Here is a 25,536-nt window from a genome sequence, read left to right as displayed (position 1 = left end):
TCACCCAGCCCCATAGCCCTCCTTCCCTCTGACAGCTGTCAGTCAGTCTGTCCCTTATCTATCCTATTCTTCTGCATCTCTCCTCAGGTAGCCACTTTCTGAATTTTTGCAATGGTCATTCTATTGTTTTTAAAAATATATATTTTTATTGACTTCAGAGAGGAAAGGAGAGAGATAGAAACATCAATTATGAGAGAGAATCATTGATCAGCTGCCTCCTGCACGCTTCCTACTGGGGATTGAGCACGAAACCCAGGCATGTGCGCTTGACCAGAATTGAACTCGGGAACCTTCAGTCTGCAGGCCAATGCTCTATCCATTGAACCATTGAACCAAACCAGCTAGGGCTATTGCTTTTGTTTTAATAACTTAAAATTTTTTTAAATAGTTTAAGACTCAGAAAAAGATATAAAAATAGTGCAGAGAGCTCCAGTCAGAGTTGATTGCCAAAGCCAGAAAGTTAAGGTTGGTGTAATAAAAGAAACTCAGGTATAGACCTTATTTGGCTATCTCCAGTGTTGTAAGTAGTGTTTTGTATTAATAGTCACATGAGATTTTATAATGTATAGAGTTCAGTAGCCATCAGCACATCCAGGAGACAGAACTGCTCCATCCCTGCAACTCTGGCCACCAGTGATCTTTTCTGAAGAATGTTATGTACATGGCATCAAGCAGAGGATAACCCTTTGAGATTTGCTTTTTTTCATTCAGCATAATACCTTTGAGATCAATCCAAGTTGTTGCATGTGCCAATAGTTTATTCCTTTCAAGTGTATCTGAGGTAAGTTTTAATCTCTCTGGGATAAATATCCCAGACTGCCATTGCTGAGAGAGGTAAGTGTATGCTCATCTGATCAGAGACAGCTAAACGGCTTCTCAGAGTGGTTGATCCATTTTTCATTCCCCCCCACAACGAATGAGAGGTCCAGCTGCTCCACATCCTCACCAGCACTTGACACAATCAGTACTTTCTCTTTTAAACCATTCGAATAGGTGTGTAGTCATATCATAGACTTATTCTGCATTCCCCTAATTACTAATGATCTTAAACACCTTTTTATATGCTATTTTGCCATCCATATATACTCTTTGGTAAAGTGTATTTTCAAGTGTTTTGCTTGTTTTCTAATTATATTATCTCTTCCTTACTGTTGAGTTTGGAGAGTTCTTTATACATCTGGATGCAAGTCCTTTCTTGGATGTGTGATTTTCTTTCTTTCTTCTTTTTTTTTTTAAGGCCAGTATCTTTACTCTGGCAGGAGAATGCGCACACACATGGTCTGGGACCATGCACACTGAATGTGTGATTTTCAACCATTCTGTCATAGTCTGTGGCTTGTCTTTTCATCCTCGTAATATTCTTTCACAGAGCAACGGTTTTTAATTTTGATGAATAGCAATCTCAATGTTTTTTCTCTTGAGGATCATATCTTCATTGTTGTGTCTGAGAATTCTTAACCTAAACAAGAAAAAGAATACTCTCTCCTGTTTTCTTTGAAAAGTTTTATAGTTTCAGCCCAGCCCGAGTGGCTCAGTGGTTGAGCGTTGACCTATGAACCAGGAGGTCACAGTTTGATTCCCAATCAGGGCACATACCGGGGTTTCAGGATCGTTACCTGGTGTGGGGTGTGTAGAAGGCAGCCAATCAATGATTCTCTCCCATCATTGATGTTTCAATCTCTCTCTCCCTCTCCCTTGGTCTTTGAAATCAATAAAAAATATATTTTTAAAAAGTCTGATAGTTTTAATTAAGTTTGGCTTTTAGGTATATGGTATATTTTGAGTTCATTTTTGTATAAGGTGTGAGGTTTAGGTCAAGAGTCTTTTTCACTTATATTGTTGACACCATTTGTTATAAAGATTATTCTTCCTTTACTGAATTGCTTTTGCACCTTAGTGAAAAATCAGTTGACAAAACTTTGTGTAAGTCTATTTCTGGACTGATTCTCTATTCTGTGGTGGGATCTAAGTTTGCTCCTCTGCCAACACCACACTTGCTTAATTACTGTATAATTTCTCAAATCAGGCTGTGTGATTCCTCTCACTTTATTCTTTCTCAAAATTGTTTTGGCTATTCTAGTTCCTCTGCTTCTTATGTAAATTTCAGGATCAGTTTGTGTATATCTATGTCTTACAAAAAATCCTGTTGGAACTTTGATAGATCAAAGGGATAATTGACATTTTTACTACATTGGGTCTTTTTGTTAATGAACATAGCATATCTTTCCATTTTTACGTTTTTTCTTTTTTCATCATAATTTTATTGTACTTATTTATTATTATTTTTTTTTAAAGAGTAAGTTCATCTGGAAAGTTAGAGGCAAAAGAAGGGCCCTTGGAGCTTAGGAGACAGAAAGGGAAGGGTAACCCTCTTGGGAGGAAAATGAAGGGGAGGGGAAAAGCACCCATTTTTGTAGTTTTTAGCATATAGATCTATGCATGTTTTGTTAGATTTATACCCACTATTTTCTTTATTAAAGCAATCATAATAGTATTGTGCTTTTAATTTCTCTTTCCAATTGTTCATTGCCAATACTGATTATTAGCATGGTTGCTTTTAGTGTGTTGGTTTTGAATATTGAGAATCTGCTAACTTCATTTATTAGTTCTTGTTCTTTTTTTGGAGTTGGAGGGATAGATTTCTTTAGATTTCCTAGACAATCATGTCCTTTGCAAATAGGAACATATGACTTCTTTCTTTTCAATCTGTATGCTTTTAATTTTCTTTCCCTTCATGAGAATATACCCCAACTTACTTATTCATTCTTCTGTTGACAGGAACCCACTTCTTACTTGATCACTAGTACCTCTTCTGTTACCAGTACAAGTCCATACTCTTCATCCAAATCCCTGGAGGCCAGCTCTGTTTGGGAATTTTATTTTATTTTATTTTTAATTTGAGAAAGTTAATTTGTTGCACTTACTAAATATTTTATAACACTCTCAGCAGGATCTGGACATTACCCTGCAATCAGACACATTAGTGTTTTTGTTTGTTTTTTCCCCCCAAAGAATAAATGAATATTCACACTAATTGAGATAAAGTCTAAAAATAACCTCACATTAGTTCTGGTCAGGTTTTGCTGCAAATGACTTTGTGTCAAACTTAGGAAAAAACTTTGTTTTCAGAAATTTTTGGATTTTGGAATTCCAAATATGAGATTGCAAATTTTTATTATTTTACTTAGAGTTTGGTGTTTCTTTGAATTTGTTTTTTCTTTTCTTTTTTTTTTAATTAAATCTTTATTGTTCAGATTATTACATTTGTTCCTCTTTTTCCCCCCCCCATAACTCCCTTCCTCCCAGTTCCCGCCCCACCCTCCACCCTCACTCCCCACCCACTGTCCTCATCCATAGGTGCACGATTTTTGTCCAGTCTCTTCCCACATCTCCCACACCCCTTCCCCCCCCAAGAATAGTCAGTCCATTCCCTTTCTATGTCCCTGATTCTATTATAATCAACAGTTCATTCTGTTCATCAGATTATTTATTCACTTGATTCTTAGATTCACTTGTTGATAGATGCATATTTGTTGTTCATAATTTGTATCTTTACCTTTTTCTTCCTCTTCCTCTTCTTAAAGGATACCTTTCAGCATTTCATATAATCCTGGTTTGGTGGTGATGAACTCCTTTAGCTTTTCCTTATCTGTGAAGCTCTTTATCTGACCTTCAATTCTGAATGATAGCTTTGCTGGATAAAGTAATCTTGGTTGTAGGTTCTTGGCATTCATCACTTTGAATATTTCTTGCCACTCCCTTCTGGCCTGCAAAGTTTCTGTTGAGAAATCAGCTGACAGTTGTATGGGTATTCCCTTGTAGGTAACTGAGTTTCTTTCTCTTGCTGTTTTTAAGATTCTCTCTTTATCTTTTGCTCTTGGCATTTTAATTATGATGTGTCTTGGTGTGGTCCTCTTTGGATTCCTTTTGTTTGGGGTTCTCCGCGCTTCTTGGACCTGTAAGTCCATTTCTTTCACCAGGTGGGGGAGGTTTTCTGTCATTATTTCTTCAAATAGGTTTTCAATATCTTGCTCTCTCTCATCTTCTGGCACCCCTATAATTCTGATGTTGGTACGCTTGAAGCTGTCCCAGAGGCTCCTTACACTATCCTCGCATTTTTGGATTCTTTTTTCATTTTGCTTTTCCGGTTGGATGTTTTTTGCTTCCTCGCATTTCAAATCATTGACTTGATTCTTGCGCTCCTCTGGTCTGCTGTCGGGCATCTGTATAATATTCGTTATTTCAGTCCGTGTATGCTTAATTTCTAGTTGGTTCCCCAATATAAGATCGAGGGTCTTATTAGTTTTCGTGTAGATCTCATTAAGTTTATCGGCAGCTTCTAAACAGTTCTTGAGAGACCTTAAAAGTGTGGTTCTGAACTCTATATCTTCCATTGACAATTTTGTCCTGTTTCTTTGTCTCCGCATTTTGTTATGCTTCCTTGGTGCACCCCCTAGTGGTCTTTGTTCGCAGTCTTATAGTTAAATCTTGATTGCTGTAGCTAATTCCAGGGAGGGTTTGACCTCCAGGCCAAGTGGCTATGAGAATCAGCTGTGTCAGCAGTGAGAGAACTTCTGTCCTCTAGGGAGGTGCTAATCTAGCCTTTGCCTGAGGCTATCTGGCAAATGCCTCTGTGCAGGGCTTGGGCGGGGCAGGTCGCACAGGATCAACAGGGTGGGCCGGAGAGAGCAGTTATGGCGGCTCTCAGTCCGGTCCCCAGGGGCTCTGCCTCTCTGAGTTCCAGCACCCGCTGCAAAGCTGGGAGAGAAAGCTGCACTCGCTCTGACCGAAGCCAGACAGTCCCGCTTCTCCCGTTTGAGTCTGGGTCCCTAAAGACTCACCTGGATCTGGAGCTCAGAGTCTGCAACTCCCTCCCGATTGAAAACGCCAACCGCGCCCTCCGCCTCCAGCCCGCTCCGCGCACTCCGCACCTCAGAATTTGACTTCAGCACTGCACCTCCTCTGAGTGTCCGTGTGCGTTTCTCTTTCCTCCTAGTTGTAGGACTTCCACTCAGCCAGCGTTCCTGTGGTTCTGGGTGATGTCCCTTCCGTTTTTTGGTTTCACTTTTGAAGTAGTTGTTCAAAGCAGCAAACTCCGGCGTTAACTTATGCCGCCATCTTGGTTCTCCTGAATTTGTTTTTCCTTGCCTGTAATTTTTGCCTCAGTACAGTTGGAGTTTCTCCTCTTACTCATCTGTTTCCTTTCTGCTTTTTGTCTTCTGGGAATTCTTTATGGTTTCTGGTCTGCTAGTGGCACCTGATCTCATATTTTATGATACATTTATTTTTTTATTTAAGTTACTTTTCTGTCATTTTTAAGAAATTTGGGGCCCAGCTGACATGACTCAGTGGTTGAGCCTTGACCTGTGAACTAGGAAGCCATGGGTTCCATTCCCAGTCAGGGCACATGCCCAGGTTGCGGGCTCGATTCTCAGTGTGAGGTATGCAGGAGGCAGTGGATCAATGATTCTCTCTCATCATTGATATTTCTATCTCTCTCTCCCATCCTCTCTGAAACAAATAAAAATTTATTTTAAAAAAAGAGAGAAATTTGGGGTTGGAGAGTTTAAGATGTGTTTTCTCATCTTTGACCTTGCTCCAACATCCCAGATCATTCTGTTTTCTGCTATCTATCTATCTATCTATCTATTTTAAAAATATTTTTATTGATTTCAGAGAGGAAGGGAGAAGGAGAGAGAGACAGAAACATCAATAATGAGAGAGAGAGAGTCATTTATTGGCTGCCTCCTGCACGTCCCCAACTAGGGATCAAGTCCACAACCTGGGCATGTGCCCTGACCGGTAATCGGGCCGTGACCTCCTGGTTCAGAGGCCAATGCTCAACTACTGAGCCATGCTGGCCAGGCTGCTTTATATATTCTTAATACACGGACATGTGTACATATGCACACACACAATCACACAAACACACAATTTTTTAATAATAACCATGTGCTACATTTGTAATCAGTAAGTAAACATGGCCTTGAAGGAAGTCTAATTGGATCCTTTTCCCACCCTCCCAAGCAAGGTGGGTATTGGCCATTTCACTTTGAAGAGAATCAAGAATAGAGGAAAGGGGTTTGTTCAACAAAGCTGGGCCTCTTCCACCAGCTGGGCCTTCACCAACTCATAAGACATGGAACTCCTGGGGTCAGAGAAAAGACCAGATGGAAATGTGCCAGAAGGTGAGTAGTGTTATCTGTGGTTGGACAGATCATGGAAAATATTTGCTGTCTTTCTTTTACTTTTTAATTTTCTAAATTTTCTAGAGTGACTGTGTAGACAATTTTTAAAAATAATTTTGAAAATATTTTTTATGGATTGATAAAAAATAGCTCAATTCGTACATCTGCTTTTCCATTCAATCTGTTGCATTATATTGTTTTACTAAATTATATATATAAAAATCTAGCCTTACATGGCTATATAGTTGGAAAGGTAAGGACTCATGCTCATGGATGCCCCAAAAAGATTGTGGTACTTGCTAGGGTCCGTGGCCCACAATTAACAATCATTTTTCTGGACAGATGTTAGTGCACTACAATTGTTTTTCAAAAGTGTACAATTTGTCCTGCCAAGGTAGTTTAGTTGATTAGAGTGTTGTCCCAATACACCAAAGGTTGCAGTTTCAACCCCTGGTCAGGGCACATACAGGAGTCAACCAATGAATGCAAAAAAAAGTGGAACAACAAATCAATGTTTCTCTTTCCCTCTCTCTTTCTCTATCTCCAAAAATCAATCAATTAAAAAAGGTGTATAATTAAATGATTTTAATATATTTATAGACATGTGCAACCAATATCACATTCAATTTTAGACCATTTCATCATCTCAGGAAGAAACTCTGCACCCTAGGCCAGTGATGGCGAACCTATGACATGCGTGTCAGAGGTGACACGCGAACTCATTTTTTTGGTTGATTTTTCTTTGTTAAATGGCATTTAAATATATAAAATAAATATCAAAAATATAAGTCTTTGTTTTACTATGGTTGCAAATATCAAAAACTTTCTATATGTGACACGGCACCAGAGTTAAGTTAGTGTTTTTCAAAATGCTGACACGCCGAGCTCAAAAGATTCGCCATCACTGCCCTAAGCTACCTACCTCCCAGTCTTTATTCTCCCCAATCCTGAGCAATCACTGATATACACTCTACCTCCTTATATTTGCCCATTCTGACATATAAGTGAAATCATAATTGCTTTATCTTGTGTGTGACTAGCTCTTTAGCATAATGTTTTCAAGGCTTATCCATGACATAGTATATACTTCATTCCCTTTTATGATTGAGTAATAGCCCATTGTATGAATACACCACTTTTGCTTATCTGTTTGTTAGCTGAAAGATATTTGGATTTTTTCCATTTTCTGGCTATTCTTATTTTAAAAATATTTTTATTTATTTCAGAGACGGGAGGAAAGGGAGAGAGTTAGAAACATCAATGATGAGAGAAAATCATTGATTGGTTGCTTCCTGCACCTCCCCCCAACCCCTCCCCTACTGGGAATTGAGCCCAGAACCCGGGCATGTGCCCTGACCAAGCATCAAACTGTGACCTCCTGGTTCATAGGTCAATGCTCACCCACTGAGCCACGCTGGCAAGGCTCTTTTTGGCTATTATTAATACTGTTTCTATGAATGTTTGTGTGTAAGTTTAGTGTGGCCATATGATTTGAATTCTCTTGGGAGAATTCCTAGGAGTGAAATTGCTGGGTCAAAAGGTAGGCGCATTGGAAGAAGGCCAGGTCATTTTTCAGACTTGCTGCACCATTCACAACTGTGTCAATGACCATGAAACCTTCTATAAAATACAATTGCATTTTCTTTTTTAAAGAAAGAAAAGAAACATAAGGGAATGGTTGTGGGTTCTAATTTTGTGTCTTCTGCACTCTTTATTGATAAAATGGGAACAGCCAGCAGTACCATGTGGAATTCGCTGCCAGACACACAGGTCTGTGCTTGCTAAATACCATGAGCAGAATTCTTTCACAGAAGCTCCTTGAACCTGAAACACAGCAGTACTCAGTGACCATGGGTCCTCAGTCTTAGGAAAGCCTTAATGAAGCCTTGGCCAGGGAGGCAGAAGCGATATAGGAGTATGTGGGGTCTGCCCCCAACCTTCAATTAAAGGGCAGTTTATGCAACATGACTTCTTTTTGAACCAGAGCCAGGGTCACTGTTGAGCTGAGGTAACATTAATTATTTTTCCGCTTGTCGGATTCCATGAAAAAGATGTGAAAATGGCCTGTTTATGAAAGAGTACAGGCAGAGGCTGTGAGCTGATTATGTCAAACCTCGTCAAAGCTTCCTGGGTGTGGGAGGTTATAATCAGCAAAGCATGGCGGCATCTGTGCCCATTACAGGAGGAGCCCATCTGCCTGGCTCGCCAGCAGAGACAAGAAGCCAGCTTAACCCCTGATGGACTGAATTGGGTTGACTGTGGAGCAAAGAAGTTTTACTTTCATCAGTTATCTAGTACGCAGTTAGGGGATAGAGCAGCCAAGGAGGTCATTGTCCTTGTTTTGCTCGCTTGATAGAGCACCATCAATTCTTTCTGTGACTTGGGCAGCCATATAGATGTGTCAAGGCACACAGTTGCAAAGCTTGAAAGATACAGAAATAAGCTTTAAAAAACAAGTCTGAAAACAACCTCAGAGAACCTTAGCAGGGAGCCCCACACTTTCTACAGAGGTGGGGCTTAGCGACTGTGTTCTGGTTGAAAGAGGTGTTCCAATGTGGCAATTGCTGGATTAAGAAATCTTGTCTTATCAGGAGACTGGGTAAAGCAGCTGGTGAAACTATGGGGAAACTAAAACTCATCACCCAATGTTGTCCTTGGGAATGATTTGACCTAAAGATCATCAAATACGTTGAACTCAATTTCCTTTTTTTATAACAAATAATTATGTCCCCTTTCTTTTACTGAAATGAAATACATTGGAAAAAAACCCACTTATATGCTGACTATAAAAAGATCATATGCCATAATCATAAAATAAACTATTAGCGATGTGCAATGAAATAAAGAGCTTATACCAGAAATGAAAATCAGCTCTATCACTAAGCACATTGTTTAGTTTAGTTGACATTTTTTTCACAGCGCACTTTCTTTTTTGTTTGTTTGTTTATATTGGTTTAATCCATGTCACATTTAAGTTACAAAGGGAAAGGACAAGTACCTTTGTATAGAATATAGAGGTGCAGCATCACACCATGGGGCCCACAGGAGGGGCGGGAGACAACACTTTCCCTGGGAGCAGCAGCTCTAATCCCAGGGGATGGTTCCTGGCAGAAGGCTGGGCAGCCAGGAGCCCCCTCATCCAGCCCCAAACTCGGCCCCTGCTGTAGCTGGATTCCCATTACTGTGCCTCCCTGTCTCCAAGCTCCTTATAAAGAGCCCCAGGAGCTAAGACTGAGGAGAGGAGCATGTCCCTTGGGGCATGTGGCCCATGTCTGGGAGAAGAAATATATACCACTGAACCCCAGCACATGGGAGGGGGAAGGGACTCCATGGGAGAGGGAGAGGCAGGCACCTCAAGAGGTGGATGGGCTGACCGGAGCCAGCCCTGAAGGAGGCACTGCTTCCAGGTGTTCTTAAAAATAGAAGAAAATCATACAACCTAAGGGGAGTGGAGGGGTGAGGGTGAGGAGTTACCCCATTTATATCCAACATTGTAAACACACGTCTATACTACATGTGCTTCAGTCTGGTGTTTGCATGTCTGTACGTTGGTCTGAGGGCTGTATCTCAGGAGCCTCACCCTGCTACCCACCCTGGGAACAGACCTGGAGCAGGGATGGTCCCCAATCCTGGTGGGAACCAGGCAGGGCCTGGGCCTCAGCATCCACTCTGGCTCCAGAGGCCTGTGTGTGCGCAAGTGCATGTGTACATATATGCACATGGGGAACCTGTGTGCAAGTATGTACAAGGAGTAGGGTCACATCACACAAGCGGGAAGGCAGGACTGCTTGAGGCAAGGCCTGCCTGGGGTGGCTGGCAGACAGGTGTATTCCCGCAGGTCTCCCGGCGCTGTGATGGTGTTGCTCTGAGGGCACAGCTTCTTGGCACCCAGCGTCCGCAGCCAGCGCTCCTCGAAGTGCCCATGACAGCCCTGGGTGCATGTCAGGAGCATCCATGTGAGTCCATGCAGAGGAGGCGTTTGTAGCGGCCCCACTGATAGCTGCTGTTCAAGCTCCCTCACCCGAGCCTCAGGGCCTCAAACGTGGTCACAGCTGAATCTTCGGTTATTTCTCGATGTCGCCATTCTTGCAAGTCTTCTCATGGCTCCCGCTTGCTGCTCTCCCGGTTGCTGGTAGAAGCGATCTCATCACTGGCCCCACTCAGAGAACTCGGGTGTGATGCCTGTGCTGGGAGGGCCGCCATTTAGAACGGCGCCTCTCTCCTCGGCTCCACCAGGCTCCTCGCCCGTGCGGGGATGAGGCCAGCCTCCGTGCGGCGTCCACCCTCCAGAATGTCATCCCCATCCACATCCAAGCCAGCACCACGGTCAGGACTCCCTCGGCCGCTGCACACGGTGAAGCCAGAGGGCGGAAACACCCCCAGGCGCGTGGCGGCACATGTCCGTGTCTGCCCGCAGCCCTCACGCTCCTCAGAGCGGTTGCTGTTCTCCTGCTCCACATCCCGGCATCCTTCCCCTCAGAAAGGCGAGGCTCCACCTGCCCCCCATCTCCTGCGCCAATGCTGCAGGGGCGGCTGCACAGGGGCCACCTGCCCTCACCTCGCTTCCTCCCTTTCCTTTCCCCACCCGAGCGTTCAGTGGGTCTGCGATGGGCTCACACTCGCAGGAAGGCCTTGCGTCTGCGAGGGGTGCAGTCCTCAGCGGCGGGCGGACGGAGTGATGCTGTGGAGACTCTCCTTCCCTCCCGACGGAGCAGCAGCAGGAGGCGCTGGGGAGCGCCGGCGCCGGCGTCCCTCAGCGGGGCCTCCTGCAGGGTCGGTGTGCTCTCTCCTTTAGTTCTCTAGTCCAGGACTTCCATTCAGCCCGATTTCAAGCTGTTCTGAGTGATGGTTGTTCTGTATTTTGTTGTATTTTGATGTGGTTGGGGAGGCGGCGAATACCAGCAGTTTACCTACACGCCATCTTCCACAGCCACAGTTTCTTAGTGAAGGAAACAAGGCGTTCTGGCACAATTTCCTTACCGTAGGTTCAACAGCACTTCAAATAGCATTGCTCCAGATGAGGTAATTAGATAATCAGAGGCTGAGCTCATACATAGAGTCAGTGTGAATGTGACAGCTGCCAGTGAGGCTGATACAGGCATGTAACACTGGCAATTTAATTAAAACATATGTGTATTGCTATCATTAGTGATATGATTTTCCAAATTTGTGGTCAAGTTCTTGGAAAAGTTCTGAATATATGAAGTACAATTTTCTCTTAATTTACATTTCTGGACATTTCAGTGCATATTAAACCGTTTATGTGCAGTGCAGGATTCAGTTCGAGGTTTGGATCACTGACAGCAGATTTTTACCTCCTAAATGAATGTCCAGAGGAACATCAAAAATCATGCAACAATCAGGGTGATTCTTCAAGGTGGAACGACCCTGCATACTGCAAACCTCTAGCATCCATAGTCCCTATGAACTCAATGCCCTCATACATTTCCTCAGTGCCCTAGAGAAGAGGTGCCATCCAGTCTAATCCAAATTCCAAACTTCACAGGTGGCCCTAGGAGGAAAGTGGCTTCCCGAAGATCACAGGTGAATCCTAAGGGACACTAGGACCAGAGCTGAGGTGCTGGACTCCTAATGCAGTCCTACTGTCCCAGCCCAAAGTGTCCTAGGTACTGGCCACTCTCAACCCTGCCCATGTCTGCTTACTGGCCATTAACTCACTATTGCCTCTAAGGTAGCAATTTTTATGTATGGTGATGGATGTTAACACTACTCTGAAGATTAATTAATTTACTTATTAAAATTTTTTTTCCCTTTTTCACCCATTTCCCCACCCTCTTTCTTTTGGAAACCATCAGCTTGTTTTCTGTGTCTATGGGTCCGTTTCTGTTTTGTTTGTTCATCTGTTCGTTTGTTTTTTAGATTCCACTTATAAGTGAGATCATATGGTATTTGTCTTTCTTTGGCTGACTTATTCCACTTACCATAATAGCCTCTATGTTCATCCGTGTGGTTGCAAATGACAAGATTCCATTCTTTTTATGGCTGAGCAATAGTCTGTTGTATATTTGCACCACATCTTCTTTATCCATTTGTCTACAATGGACACCTGGGTTGCTTCCATATCTTGGCTATTGTAAGTAATGCTGGAATGAACATGTGTCTTTTTGAATTCGTGTCTTTTGTTTTGGATAAATACCCAGAAGTGGGATTGCTGGATCATATGACAGGTCTATTTTTAATGTTTTGAGTAATCTCCATGCTGTTTTCCATAGTGGCTGCATAGGTTTATGTGTGTGCTATGCTTTACTACAAATGGCAGTAGGTGTGGGACACCAGCATCCCACAGACACGTGAGCAATGTGCTGTGCCACGTTGGAACAGCTACGATGCCACTAGGAGACCGAAACCTCATTATGTGGCACAAGATTGTAGTTGTCACTCAGAAAGTGTTTATTAGATGCATTCCTTAATGGATTAAGTAATGATAGCAGTCTGCTTAAAGAACTCCAGGTTGTTCTGAGAAGTGGGATGTCTCCTTGTGCTGCTTAGGAACAGAAACATTAGGGAACTTCATGAGACTTCCCAGCAGAGCATCACAGAGCCTGCAAAACTCGTTAAGCTCCACATATAGGGTGTCCCGAAAATGTATGCAAACACCTCGAATAATTATAAAGGCAGTTTTATTAAAATACATTTCATTTTCAAAATTGAGCTCTCAGCTGTAAAGTGTGTGTACATATTCTGGGGACACGCTGTTATAACACAGGTAATGGAGAGGGCAGGGACAGCTGTGTAGGTTGTGCACTGCAGAAGCTATGGCTGCCACGCTCACTGTTTCCTAGAGGTGTGCTTACAGTTGGGTTGGGCTGACAAGACACACACAGAAATCATTAAATAACAAATGAAGAGATTTTGTAATTGTCTTACATGCCAAGGGTGCTATGGTTCAAGCTCTGGTATGTTGATTTATATTATTTTCACCCTTGGTTGGTTTTACTGGCTACTAGTAATAATGCACTAGAGAATAGATTGTGGATGTTCAGCAAACTGTTCTGTAATAAAACCTGTTGTTCCAAACCTGCTCACTTTCTGCATATTCCCACTTCCCGGCCAGACGCCCGATTCCCGTGCCTTCGCCCAGCCACTTCCTCTACTGCATCACCCTTTCCTTTGCTTTTACCCAAATGCTGCAACTGATCCAGGGCACAGTGCAGATGTCATCTTTCCTCTGTAGTTTCGAGACCTTTCTTTGGCATTCACCTGCCAGAGGCAGAGTTCACTGTTCCCTCATGCTGGTGCCACCAGCACTTTTTACAGAGCCTACTAGAGTTTTAATGAAAAGCAGGAGAGGAAATGGTTACGTGCTTTAAGTCAGAGGGAGCAGAGTTCAAAATCTGGATCTCATCAATAACTGACTCTGGGTTCTAACCCTTCTAAGCTTTAGTTTCCTCTCCTTTACAATGGGTGTAGTAACAGTCCTCCCTGAGCTGGCGCTGAGGTTGAAGGTATAGACGGACAGGACAGACATCTGCCTGGCTTTGTCCAAAGGCAATCGAACTGATGGTCCCCTCTCAGTGAGAGCACTCTGGAGAGCCGGTCCATGCTTATGCTTTATCCTGGGAAAAGGACCAAATGTTCACCAGTGAGTAGTGCTTATTTGTTTAAACCTTAATTAATGGTTAAATTATAAAATGCATCTGTTATTTCTTTTCCTGTTTCTAAATGCTTTCTTCTTCTTTGTTTATAATGAGTTACCCCTGCCCAATTCATCAGTTGAGGTGGAAATACCAATTTATGTGAGATGGTGGAAAGGCAGCGGTAAGCATTACTGCCACGTGTGCGTTTTATCAGTGGTTGGGGAGCCCTGAAACCTCACGCCCACAGGGTGTGGTATGTTATGCTGTAGCATAAAGGCATTAACACCCAGGACCTGGTTTGGGTGGGATTGTCTGGACCAGAAAAGTGGACCTGGCGTTTATGGAGCGGGCGTTCCAGGCACACCAGGGAGCCATCAGGCTGGACCAAAGCTGCCATTCACCCTCAGAAGCACCACAGCAAGGATCAGCCGGCTTCCAGCCTGACCAGGGGCAGCATTGAAGAGTTGAGCCTGAACTGCACACTGCCTATTCCCTAGGTGAGGTTTAGTACGGGCTCCTTCTGGCTTTTGATAAATTCTCCAAATATGCTTCAGAAATTAAATTCAGCAGTAAAGTCCACACGGAGTCTGTGTAAGTGAGTGACTGTCAGCTTCCAGGTGTCGCCTCAATGACCACGTCCCTCAGGCTCCTCTGCACACTCTCATGCTCACGGCTGCCTTCCTATGGTGTTCTGTCTTATTGTCCCCTCATCTGACGTGAGTAGGATGGCAACATGTTACATCCTCTTCATTTACCCCACTAATCCAGTTCCATCTTTCCCGTTAAAATTGCTCATTTGTACCATATCTAGCTTCAAACTCAAATCTTTGTATCTCTGTATGTTCTTTTCTGATCTTTTAAAATAGTTACACCTAATTTTTAAATAAAAAAAATTAATTGATTTCAGAGAAGAACAGAGAGGGAGATAGAAACATCAATGATGAGAGAGTATCATTGATCGGCTGCCTCTTGCATGCCCCCTATGAGGGATAGAACCCACAACCCGGGCATGTGTCCTGACCAGGAATTGAGCCCGTGACCTCCTGGTTCATAGGTGGATGCTCAACCACTGAGCCACTCTGGCCAGGATACACTTAATTTTTTATTTATATGAAATGAGTGTGTACCTATTCTCTATTTCATTTTGTTTTTCCATTTATCCTATCTCCCACATGCTCATTATATATTGACTAGAGGCCCGGTGCACAAAAATTTGTGCACTCAGGGGTGAGAGGGGTCCCTCAGCCTGGCCTGTGCCCTCTCACAGTCTGGGACCCCTCGGGAGATAACGACCTGCTGGCTTAGGCCTGCTCCCGGGTGGCAGAGGGCAGGCCCAATCCCTAGGTGCAGCCCTTGGTCGGGCTCAGAGCAGGGCCAATTGGGGAGTTGGGGCGCCGCCCCCTGTCATGCACAGAGCAGGGCGGATTTGGAGGTTGCGATGCCACCCTCAGTCATGCTCAGGGTAGGGCCGATTGGAGGGTTGGGGCACCGCCCCCTGTCACACTCAAGGCAGGGTCGATAGGGAGGTTGTGGTGCCACCACCTGTCACACACAGGGCAGGGCCCATCGGGGGGTTGGGGCTCCGTACCCTGTCACGCACAGAGCAGGGTTGATCAGGGGGTTGGGGAGCTCCCCCCTGTCACACACAGAGCAGGGCCCATTAGGGGGTTGGGGAGCTCCCCCCAGTCACGCACAGAACAGGATCGAGCAGGGGGTTGGGGAGCTCCCCCCTGTCACGCACAGAGCAGGGCCCATCAGGAGAGTTGGGGCACCGCCCCCTGTCACGAACAGAGCAGGGCCAATAGGGAGGTTGTGGCCCCATCCCCTGTCACACACAGAGCCACAGGGCGATCAGGGGGTTTGGGCGCTGCCCCCTGTCATGCTGATCCCTGTGCCGGGAGGCATATTACCCTTTTATTATATAGGATAGAGGCCTGGTGCACGGGTGGGTGCCGGCTGGTTTGCCCTGAAGGGTGTCCTGGATCAGGGTGGGGATCCCCACTGGGATGCCTGGCCAGCCTGGGTGAGGGGCTGAGGGCTGTTTTCAGGCTGGTGGGTGACAGAAGCTCCCAACCGCTCCTTTTTTTCTTTTTTCTTTTTTTTATTCTGGGCCAGCTTTAGCTCTGAGGCTCAAGCTCTTAGGCCTCCGCTCCTGAAAGCAGGTATCTGGTTTGTTTCGGTTCTATAATCGAAACTCTGTATCAACTCCAGCTCTGAGATCCTGGCGGGCTGAAAGCAGGTTTCTGGGGTTTTGTTTAGCTACTATATTTGTTAGAATGTTTCTTAAACTGCAGGCTCAGAGGCCGGCAAGGCAGGCGGGGAACGTTGGAGTCCTCCGTCACTGAAGCAAGCAAGCCTCATGTTAGTTTCAAGCTGCCTGGCTGCCAGCAGCCATCTTGGCTGGCAGTTAATTTGCAAATCTCGCTGATTAGCCAATGGGAAGGGTAGCAGTTGTACGCCAATTACCATGTTTCTCTTTTATTAGATAGGATCATAATCTACATAATTGTCATTTGTAACATTTACAGTTTTCTATCTTGTTAAAAAATTAGAGTTTTCTTAGTTTATTGCTTTTTTTTCCTTAGGATTTATTTACTTTTTGTCCTCTCTTATAAATGGCACTAATAGGAATATCTTTGTATCTTCTATTTTCTGTTATTTTCTTGGGAGTATATTTCCCAAACATAATATTGTGACAGTAGCTCTTGAACATTTGCAAGTTAGTTATCCAACCAATTTGCATCTACTGAGTAATATAAGTATACCTGTTTCCTCGTAGGCACACTTTTAATTTGTATAATCAACTTAGTAAAGATATAATAATGACTTAAACCCATTTTGGGTTGCATTTTTTTCTCTGCTAGGATGACTGTGAATTCTTCAACCTGATAATTTACTTTCTGCATTTCTTTGAGTATAAACTATATTTGGTCCAGAATGAGTACCTGCTCTTGTTCGACACAACAATTAGACATAGAAATGGAGATGACGTTAATGAAAATATCAAGCATTATACAGAATTAATCATTCAATTTAAAAATTAGGAAAGATAAGGAGCTGTTTTATACTCCCCAAATGGAAGACTTTCCCACACACAAAAAAACCCCCACAAAACAGAAGGTATAGTCATCTTTACAACGGAAGGAATTGATGGGCAGACAGGATTTCAAGACTCTCAAAGATTAGCAACACCAGTCTGCATGCCAGAATAAATGCCGAAGAGAACCACTGTCCCTCTTGTCTTAGATCCTAAAATTTCAGGTGCCTATAGGGGCAAGGTAAAGAACATAAACAGTTTTGGGGCCAGAAAGTAATAATATAGTTGGAGGTGAGGATGGGGAGAATAGGCAAGTGACGCCCGTCTGTGGCATTGAACTCTTATTAAGGATAACATTCTTTGGGCCAAACATACCTCTGGGCCAGGTTTGGTCATTGACCACCAGGCTGTGCCCTTTGCTTAAGACTTCTTTTAGAGACTGCTCCCAAATGCCAGCAGGGCCTTACACAGATGACCAACATTAGGGAAAGTGTCAAGGTGTGGGAAACAGTTCAGTTAACTTTACTACTACTATGAAAGAGGGTGGCAAGCTTGGCCAGTGTGCTCAGTGGTTAGAGCACTGACTTCGTACCAAAGTGGAGTGGGTTCCATTCCCAGTCAAGGCAAGTGCAGAAAGCAACCAATCAATCTCTCTCTCTCTCTCTCTCTCTCTCTCTCTCTCTCTCTCTCTCTCTCTCTTTCTCTCTCTCTCTCTCTCCCTCTTCATCCTTTCTACTCTCTCTAAAAATCAATGGAAAAAATATCCTCGGATGAGGATTAATTAAAAAAAAAAGGGTGAGGAGAACCTCAAACCCAGTGAATAGTATTTTGCCTCAATGACAATAGAACAAGGTCGGGATTTTAGCTAATTGAAGAATGCACACCCTGCCTTGGCCGGTGTTGCTCGATGGTTGGACCATCGGCCCTCCTAGCATGGTGGTTTCCATTCCTGGTCAAGAGTACATACTTGGGAGTAGTCTCTTGGGAAAGATGGCGGCAGTATCAGTGTGTCAGCCACCGGTGGGAGGTTTCTCGTTTGATAACTGCCGCAGAAATGCCGTCTTGGAAGCCGATTTTGCAAAGAAAGGGTACAAGCTTCCCACAGCCCGGAAAACAGGCATGACCATCACAGGGGTGGTCTACAGGGATGCCATAGTCCTTGGAGCAGATACAAGGGCAACTGAAGGGATGGTTGTTGCTGACAAGAACTATTCAAAGATACACTTCATATCTCCTAACATGTATTGTTATGGTGCTGGGATAGCTGCAGACACAGATATGACAACCCAGCTCATTTCTTCCAACTTGGAGCTCCGCTCCCTCTCCACTGGCCGCCTCCCCAGAGTTGTGACAGCCAATCGGATGCTGAAGCAGATGCTTTTCAGGTATCAAGGTTACATTGGTTCAGCCCTAGTTTTGGGGGGTGTAGACGTTACTGGACCTCACCGCTACAGCATCTATCCTCATGGATCAACTGATAAGTTGCCTTATGTCACCATGGGTTCTGGCTCCTTGGCAGCAATGGCTGTGTTTGAAGCTAACTTTAGGCCAGATATGGAGGAGGAGGAAGCCAAGAAGCTGGTGAGCGAGGCCATTGCAGCTGGCATCTTCAATGACTTGGGGTCTGGAAGTAACATTGACCTCTGTGTCATCAGCAAGAGCAAGCTGGACTTTCTCTCCCCGTACTCAGTACCCAACAAGAAGGGGACCAGGTTTGGACGGTACAGTTGTGAGAAAGGGACCGCTGCAGTCCTCACTGAAAAAGTCACTCCCCTGGAAGTTGAGGTGCTGGAAGAGATAGTCCAGACGATGGACACTTCCTCAACGGTGTCAGTGGATGGCTGGTTACTGCTCTAGATGGGGGGCAACAGAGACCCCCCCCTGTAAGACATTCATTTCAGTTTGCTGATTGAGACCCAATAAAAAATGGAAACCAAATTGAGAAGAAAAAAAAAGAGTACATACTTGGGTTGCAGGTTCAATGCCTATCCTTCCTCCTTTCCACTCTCTCTGAAAAGCAATGGAGAAAATATCCTCTAGTGAGGATTAACAACAAATATAAACAATTTTTAAAAAAAGAATGTGCAGCCTCCATCTTTTGTTTGCTTTTAAGTTTTTATTATGAACATTTAAAAATGTAAAATAGAGAGTATAGTATAGTGAAGGCCTGCAGCTCATCACCCAGCTCTTCAGTCCCAGAGAGTTTGGAGGTTCTTGACCATGCTTGCAGCTGGCGAGTATGGCAGGCCCTGTTTCAACCCACCTGAGAATTATGTGCCAGAACGTGGACCAGCACTGCCAGATTTTTTTAAAAATTTTATTTTCTTGTTTAAAGTATTACAAATAGTAGTACATATGTCTCCTTTTTTTTCCCCATTGACCTTCCCCCAGCCTCCCATATCCCCGAACACATGCCCTTACCCCACCCCTCCAGTGTCTTGTGTCCATTGGTTATGCTTATATGCATGCATATGTCCTTCAATTGATCTCTTACCCCCCCCAACACTCCCCAGCCTTCCCGCTTTAATTTGACAGTCTGTTCGATGCTTCTCTGCCTCTCTATCTATTTTTTTGTTCATTAGGTTATAAAGTTCTTTATTATCCATAAATGAGTGAGGTCATGAGGTATTTTTCTCTCTCTGACTGGCTTATTTCACTTAGCATAATGCTTGCCAGTTCCATCCATGCTGCTGTAAATGGTAAGAATTCCTCCTTTTTTATAGCAGCATAGTGCTCCATTGTGTAGATGTACCACAGTTTTCTAATCCACTCATCTGCTGATGGGCATTTAGGCTGTTTCCAAATCTTAGCTATGGTAAATTGTGCTGCTGTGAACATAGGGGTGCATATATACTTTCTGATTGGTGTTTCTGTTTTCTTGGGATATATTCCCAGAAGTGGTATTACTGGGTGAAATGGCAGTTCCATTTTTAAATTTTTGAGGAAACACCATACTGTTTTCCACAGTGACTGCACCAGTCTGCATTCCCACCAGCAGTGCACAGGGTTCCTTTTTCTCCGCATCCTCACCAGCATTTGCCGTTTGTTGATTTGTTGATGATAGCCATTCTGACAGGTGTGAGGTGGTACCTCGTTGTTTTGATTTGCATCTCTCAGATGATTAGTGACTTTGAGCACATTTTCATATGTCTCTTGGCTTTCTGAATGTCCTCTTTTGAAAAGTGTCTATTTAGGTCCTTTGCCCATTTTTTGATTGGGTTGTTTATCTTCCTTTTGTTAAGCTGTATGAGTTCCCTGTAAATGTTGGAGATTAAACCCTTATTGGAGATAACATTGGCAAATATGTTCTCCCATGCAGTGGGCTTTCTTGTTGTTTTGTTGATGGTTTCTTTTGCTGTGCAGAAGCTTTTTATTTTGATATAGTCCCATTTGTTTATTTTCTCCTTAGTCTCTCTTGCCCTAGGATTTGTATCTGTAAAGATATTGCTACGACATATGTCTGCAATTTTGCTTCCTATAGAGTCTTGTAAGGTTTTTATGGTTTCCTGTCTTACATTCAAGTCCTTCAGCCATTTTGAGTTTGTTTTTGTGTATGGTGTAAGTTGGTGATCTAGTTTCATTTTTTTGCATGTATCTGACCAAATTTCCCAGCACCATTTATTAAAGAGGCTGTCTTGATTCCATTGTATGCTCTTGCCTCCTTTGTCAAATATTAATTGAGTATAATGGCATGGGTCAATTTCTGGATCCTCTATTCTGTTCCATTGGTCTATATGTCGGCTCTTGTGCCAGTAAGCACTACCAGAGTTTTAAAAGAAGCTAGACATTTTAATTTACATCAGCACTGCCTGATTTTTATATGTTGACAATTCGTTAAAAATTTGTAATACATTGTAGAGGTCAAGACTGTGCTGCCAGTGCTCTGGCTGGTGGGGCATTGTCCTGTGCACTGAAAAATCGCCAGTTTGATTCCTGGTCAGGGAAAATATCCAGATTGCAGGCTCAATCCCCAATAGGGGGCATGCAGGAGGCAGCCAATTGATATTTCATTCTCACATTGGTATTTCTCTGTTCCGCTCTCTCTAATAATCCATTAAAAAAACACAACAGCGTGCTGCCAATGCTGATGTTTGGTAATAACATACTTGGAGAAAATGCTGGAGGTGGGATAGGAAATGAGTCAAATTCTGGGCTCCTTCCGTAGACCTGTGTGTGAGACACTGTCCCATGGTTGAGCCACAGTCCAGCCCAGAGCTCTGTGACAACCCCCCAGGGTGTCAGTCCTAGAGGGGCTTTTCTTTTACCTCAGGCACTAAACTCCTTTTTTTCTCTTAAATTTATTGATTGATTTTGATATGTGGAGAGAAACATCAATTTGTTGTTCCACCCATTCATGCATTCATTGGTTGACTCCTGCAAGTAACCTGACCGGGGATTGAACCTGTAACCTTGGCTATGGGGACAACGGCACAACCCACTTGCTGTCGGACCAGGGCTCTCCTGTTTTTCTTGTGTGGGAGCATGTGCGGGCCAGCAGAGTAAAGCAGGCAGTGCCATGGGTTACTTGTAAATGCCTTCAGAACTCAGCAGACACTACCTCAAAAGTCTTCTCTTTGCCCTGGCCCGGTAGCTCAGCGGTTGGGGCGTCATCTGTGCACTGAAAGGGCAGGATACATACCTAGGTTGCCGATCAGTGTATCTTTCTTATGTTGATGTTTATCTCTCTCTTCCTCCCTCTCTAAAATCTGAACTCCTTGAACAAAGTTCTTGAGAGAACTCACTGTCTCTTCCCAGGGCTCAGCACATAATAATAACCAGTAAAGTGTTGAGGAATGGATGAACAAATAAAAACATGGGCATCTTTCTTGTTATATTTAAGTCTCAAAGTCTTGTCAAACACCATCAAATGAAGGTGTTGTCAGGTCCACTAATATGGCTATTATTTTTCTTGTTGCTTAGGAAAAAAATTTATTATAAAATGCTACACTCTTACTAATTAAAATTTGAAAATTTTTAATGCATTTTATAGACTGGTTTATTTTTAGGAAGTCATGAATTAATTAATTCATAAAAATAATGTGATTTGTGGCCACATCAGAAAATAAAAACATGTAGTATTGCTAATTAGATGGTGTTGAACAGGAACATTTAAACACTGAAAATTGTCAGCTATTTAAAAGAGAGGACTTAAAAATTTTGATAAATAATTCACATACCATAGAATTCATTCTTTTAAAGTGCATAGTTCAGTGACTTTTAATATATTTGCAAAGTTGTACCATATCTAAGCCCAGAACATTTTCATCACCCCAAAAAGAAACTCCAAACCCATTAGTAGTCAGTTAGTCCCTCTTCACTCCAGCACCTGCTAACCTCCAACCTACTCTTTGTTCTATGGATTTGCCTGTTTTGGACACTTCATATAAATAAAATCACACAACATGCACTCTTTTGTGTCTGGTTTCTTTTACTTAGCATCATGTTTCTAAGGTTCATCCATGCTATAGCAGGTATACTTACCAAATTTCCTTTTATGGATATATGTTAGTCCCTTGTTTAGATATACTACATTTTATTTATCCATTCATCAGCTGATGTACATTTGGGCTATTTCTACTTTTTAGCTATTATAAATAATGAAGCTAATGACATACATAGCTTTTTTGTGGACATACATTTTCAGTTCTCTTGGGTATGTACCTACGAATAGAATTGCTGGAACATATTGTAATTTTGTATTTAACTTTTTGAGGAACTGCTAGACTTTTTCAAAGTGGCTGTGCCATTTTACATTCCCACCAGCAATGTATAAGATTCCAGTTTTTCCTCATTCTTGTCAACCCTTGTTATTATCTATCTGCTTGATTCTAGCCATCCTCATAGATATGAAGTGCCATCTCATTGTGGTTTTGATTTGCATTTTCATAATAATAATGTTGAGCATCTTTTTATGTGATAATAGACCATTTGTATATTTTATTTGGAGAAATGTCTATTGAAAGCTTTTTAAATTGCATTATTTGTGTTTTAATTGTTGAGTTGTAATTATTCTTTTTTTAAAAATGTTTTTACATTTATTTACTTATTTATTTACTTATTTGGGAAGAGATGCACAGGAGCATTGTTATTTATCATTATATTATATAGTAAATACCATTTACTACAGCTCGTAAAATTCCTGAAAATTTAGTAACCAGCTCTTGTGAGATAAGCATTATTTATTTATTTTTAAATCCTCACCCAAGGGTAGTTTTCCATTGATTTTAGAGAGAGTGGAAGAGAGAGGGAAAGACAAAGAGAAACATCAATGTGAGAGAAACACATTGATAGGTTGCCTCTTTCACAGGCCCTGGCCAGAGCCCAGGCCGGAAAGGAGCCTGAAACTGAGGTATGTGCCCTTGACCTAAATCAAACCCGGGACCCTTCAGTCCACAGGCTGACACTCTAATCCACTGAGCCAAACCAGCTAGGGCTGTAATTATTCTTTATATATTCTGGATACTAGACCATTATCAGATATATAATGTACAAATATTTTCTCCCATTTTGTGAGTCATCTTTTTGATGGTATCGTTTGAAGCACAAAATTTTCCATTTTTTATAAATTCTAATTTATCTATTTTTTTCTTTTGTTGCTTTTGCTCTGTGTTGTCATGTTAAAGAAATCATTGCCCAATTCAAAGTCATGAAGAATATTTCTATGCTTTCTTCTAAGTGTTTTATAGTTTTTGCTTTTAACATTTAGGTCTTTAATCCATTTTGAGTAAATTTTTGTATATCGTGTGAATAGAGGTCCAAATTTATTTATTTGCATATGATATTCAGTTGTCTCAGCACTATTAATTATTAATATTTCCTCAGTAAGTGATCTTGGCACTATGCCTTAGACTTCTAAAATGTTATTCCTCATAAGACTGAGTATAGTTCCTTTTACCTGGAAAGCAAATATATTTTTTTTTAAATTAAAGTGTAATTCTGTGTAATTAATGCTCTTTTTGACCTAAGAACTAAAACTTTCACAGAGGACTTTACCCGAAGGTGGTAAACCTTTTTTTAGGAATTTGAGTACATGACTCTGCTATAGAGTTCCCCATTTTTCCTGGGCTGAACCAAACCTACTCAGAAATACGGGGGAACAGCTTAACCAACAAGGTTAACCAGTGTTGTTTTGGTCTCCGCTTTCTGGTGTGCAGAGTTGGGCTACAAGGATTCTTTCCCAAGAAGACTTGGAAAAGGGTTTACTCTCTTCAGTGCCAGTGATCTTAGCAGGGTGAGCGGATGGAGGCCCAGACACCATTACCTGCGGCTCTACAGCCCCAGCACATCTCACCAAGAGACGCTGGCCCTCTTTCCTGCCAAGCCCGGAGAGGATCTTACAATCTGACTCCAGGCAGACCAGCTACTTAATTTAAACGGGAACAAAAATGCAATTTGTTTGCCTAAAACTGCCAAGTCACAGTGCTTCCCAAACTAAATATGCAAGTGATGTGATGACAGCTCTCCGAGAGGTAGACAAGTGAACAAAGACTCATTTTTATCTTAAGCTTTTATTTAAGCTGGGTAAAATTCTGAATTTCTGTATTTGATATTCCAAGTTCAAGCTTGTTTACATTTGTCAAATTTGTTAATGATATAATGGGCTTATGTAATAAAGTGTTTCTTTTTTTCTTTTCTTTTTAAAAAGAGTATTCATTTATCTTACCGTGCAACAAGAAATCCAGATGTAGATGGGTTTGAGGTTCCCTTCCCCAAGGCTCTCTGGGCTCTCGCACTCTCCAGTGCAATGGACTTTTTTCCGCAGCTTCGTTCTGTTTGTTGTCAAAGAGAACTGCCTGCTCATCAGGCCTCCCACAAACTGCCTGGACGCTTGGTGAGCAGATCTCAGGGTTCAACCAGTGCCACTGTCACTCGGCCCTGGAGAACACTAAGAGAGAGTCAGTGTAGGTGGCACCACTGTCACCAGGTGAGGTCACTGTGGACATCCTTCAGCCTCTGTGAAGAGGCCACTGTGCAGGTGTGCCACGCTTCTGCAGGCTGACCTGAATTCGGCCAGGTGGCTTGGTGGCAAATGCCAGCCGACACAGAATGAGGGAGATCCCACGTAGCAATTAAGCGAGGATAAATAGCCATTACCACAGAGGCCTGACAACTGCGGGAGACCACAGTCTATTCATGAGCAACTGCTTATTTTCCCATTGATCCTTGGCGGGATAGGGCCCTGCCTTCTGCAGCGTCCCAAATAACAGGCTCGCAAAGCCCAGTGCTAAGAGGTGGCATCTGAGAAGAATCCGCTCAGGTCTTCCTGTGTGTTTCATCTTAAGGCCTGCCAGGAGAAGAGATAATTAAGGGTCTGAGATTTTCCTCCATCACAGACAATGAAGGGATCAACAGATGCCTCTCTGAAATCAGATTAAAAAAATGTTAAAAGGTTTCGGCTCAGGAAAATACCAGCATTTCCCACAGGTTTCAGTTGGATGAAAAAGAAAAGAAAGAGATGGAGAAGGAAGAAAGGAAGGAGGAGAGGGAGGAAGGAAAGGAAACTTTCAGTTTTTAAATATGGAAATAATCAACTTGGAGGCTGCTAAACAGACTTCACTTTCCTAACACTCCCCTCCATCCCTCCACCCACCACATCTTTTCCTTGGTCTGTCACACAACCTGAAAGTCTCCCATTCAGGACTCATTCCACGTGGAGCAAGAATCCACCTTGGAGGCCTGAGACCTTGTGTAGTCACTACCACTCCAGCTAACC

At 42.9% G+C, this 25,536-nt stretch overlaps 1 protein-coding gene and 1 pseudogene across 1 annotated transcript; one reads left to right on the top strand and one right to left on the bottom strand.

Annotated features, from left to right (window-relative positions):
• Window positions 1-9,816: 9,816 nt before the first annotated feature.
• LOC132229692 (E3 ubiquitin-protein ligase RNF220-like) lies at window positions 9,817-11,197 on the bottom strand (annotated as a pseudogene).
• A 6,601-nt stretch (window positions 11,198-17,798) lies between these two features.
• On the top strand, window positions 17,799-18,778 carry LOC132230628 (proteasome subunit beta type-7-like). The gene has a single exon (XM_059688375.1). The coding sequence runs from the start codon at window positions 17,814-17,816 to the stop codon at window positions 18,678-18,680; it is 867 nt and encodes a 288-aa protein (XP_059544358.1). The 5' UTR covers window positions 17,799-17,813; the 3' UTR covers window positions 18,681-18,778.
• Window positions 18,779-25,536: the final 6,758 nt, after the last annotated feature.

Source organism: Myotis daubentonii, chromosome 3 (assembly GCF_963259705.1).
Source record: "Myotis daubentonii chromosome 3, mMyoDau2.1, whole genome shotgun sequence".
Taxonomy (NCBI): Eukaryota; Metazoa; Chordata; class Mammalia; order Chiroptera; family Vespertilionidae; genus Myotis; species Myotis daubentonii.
This window is presented reverse-complemented; position numbering and strand designations above follow the sequence as displayed.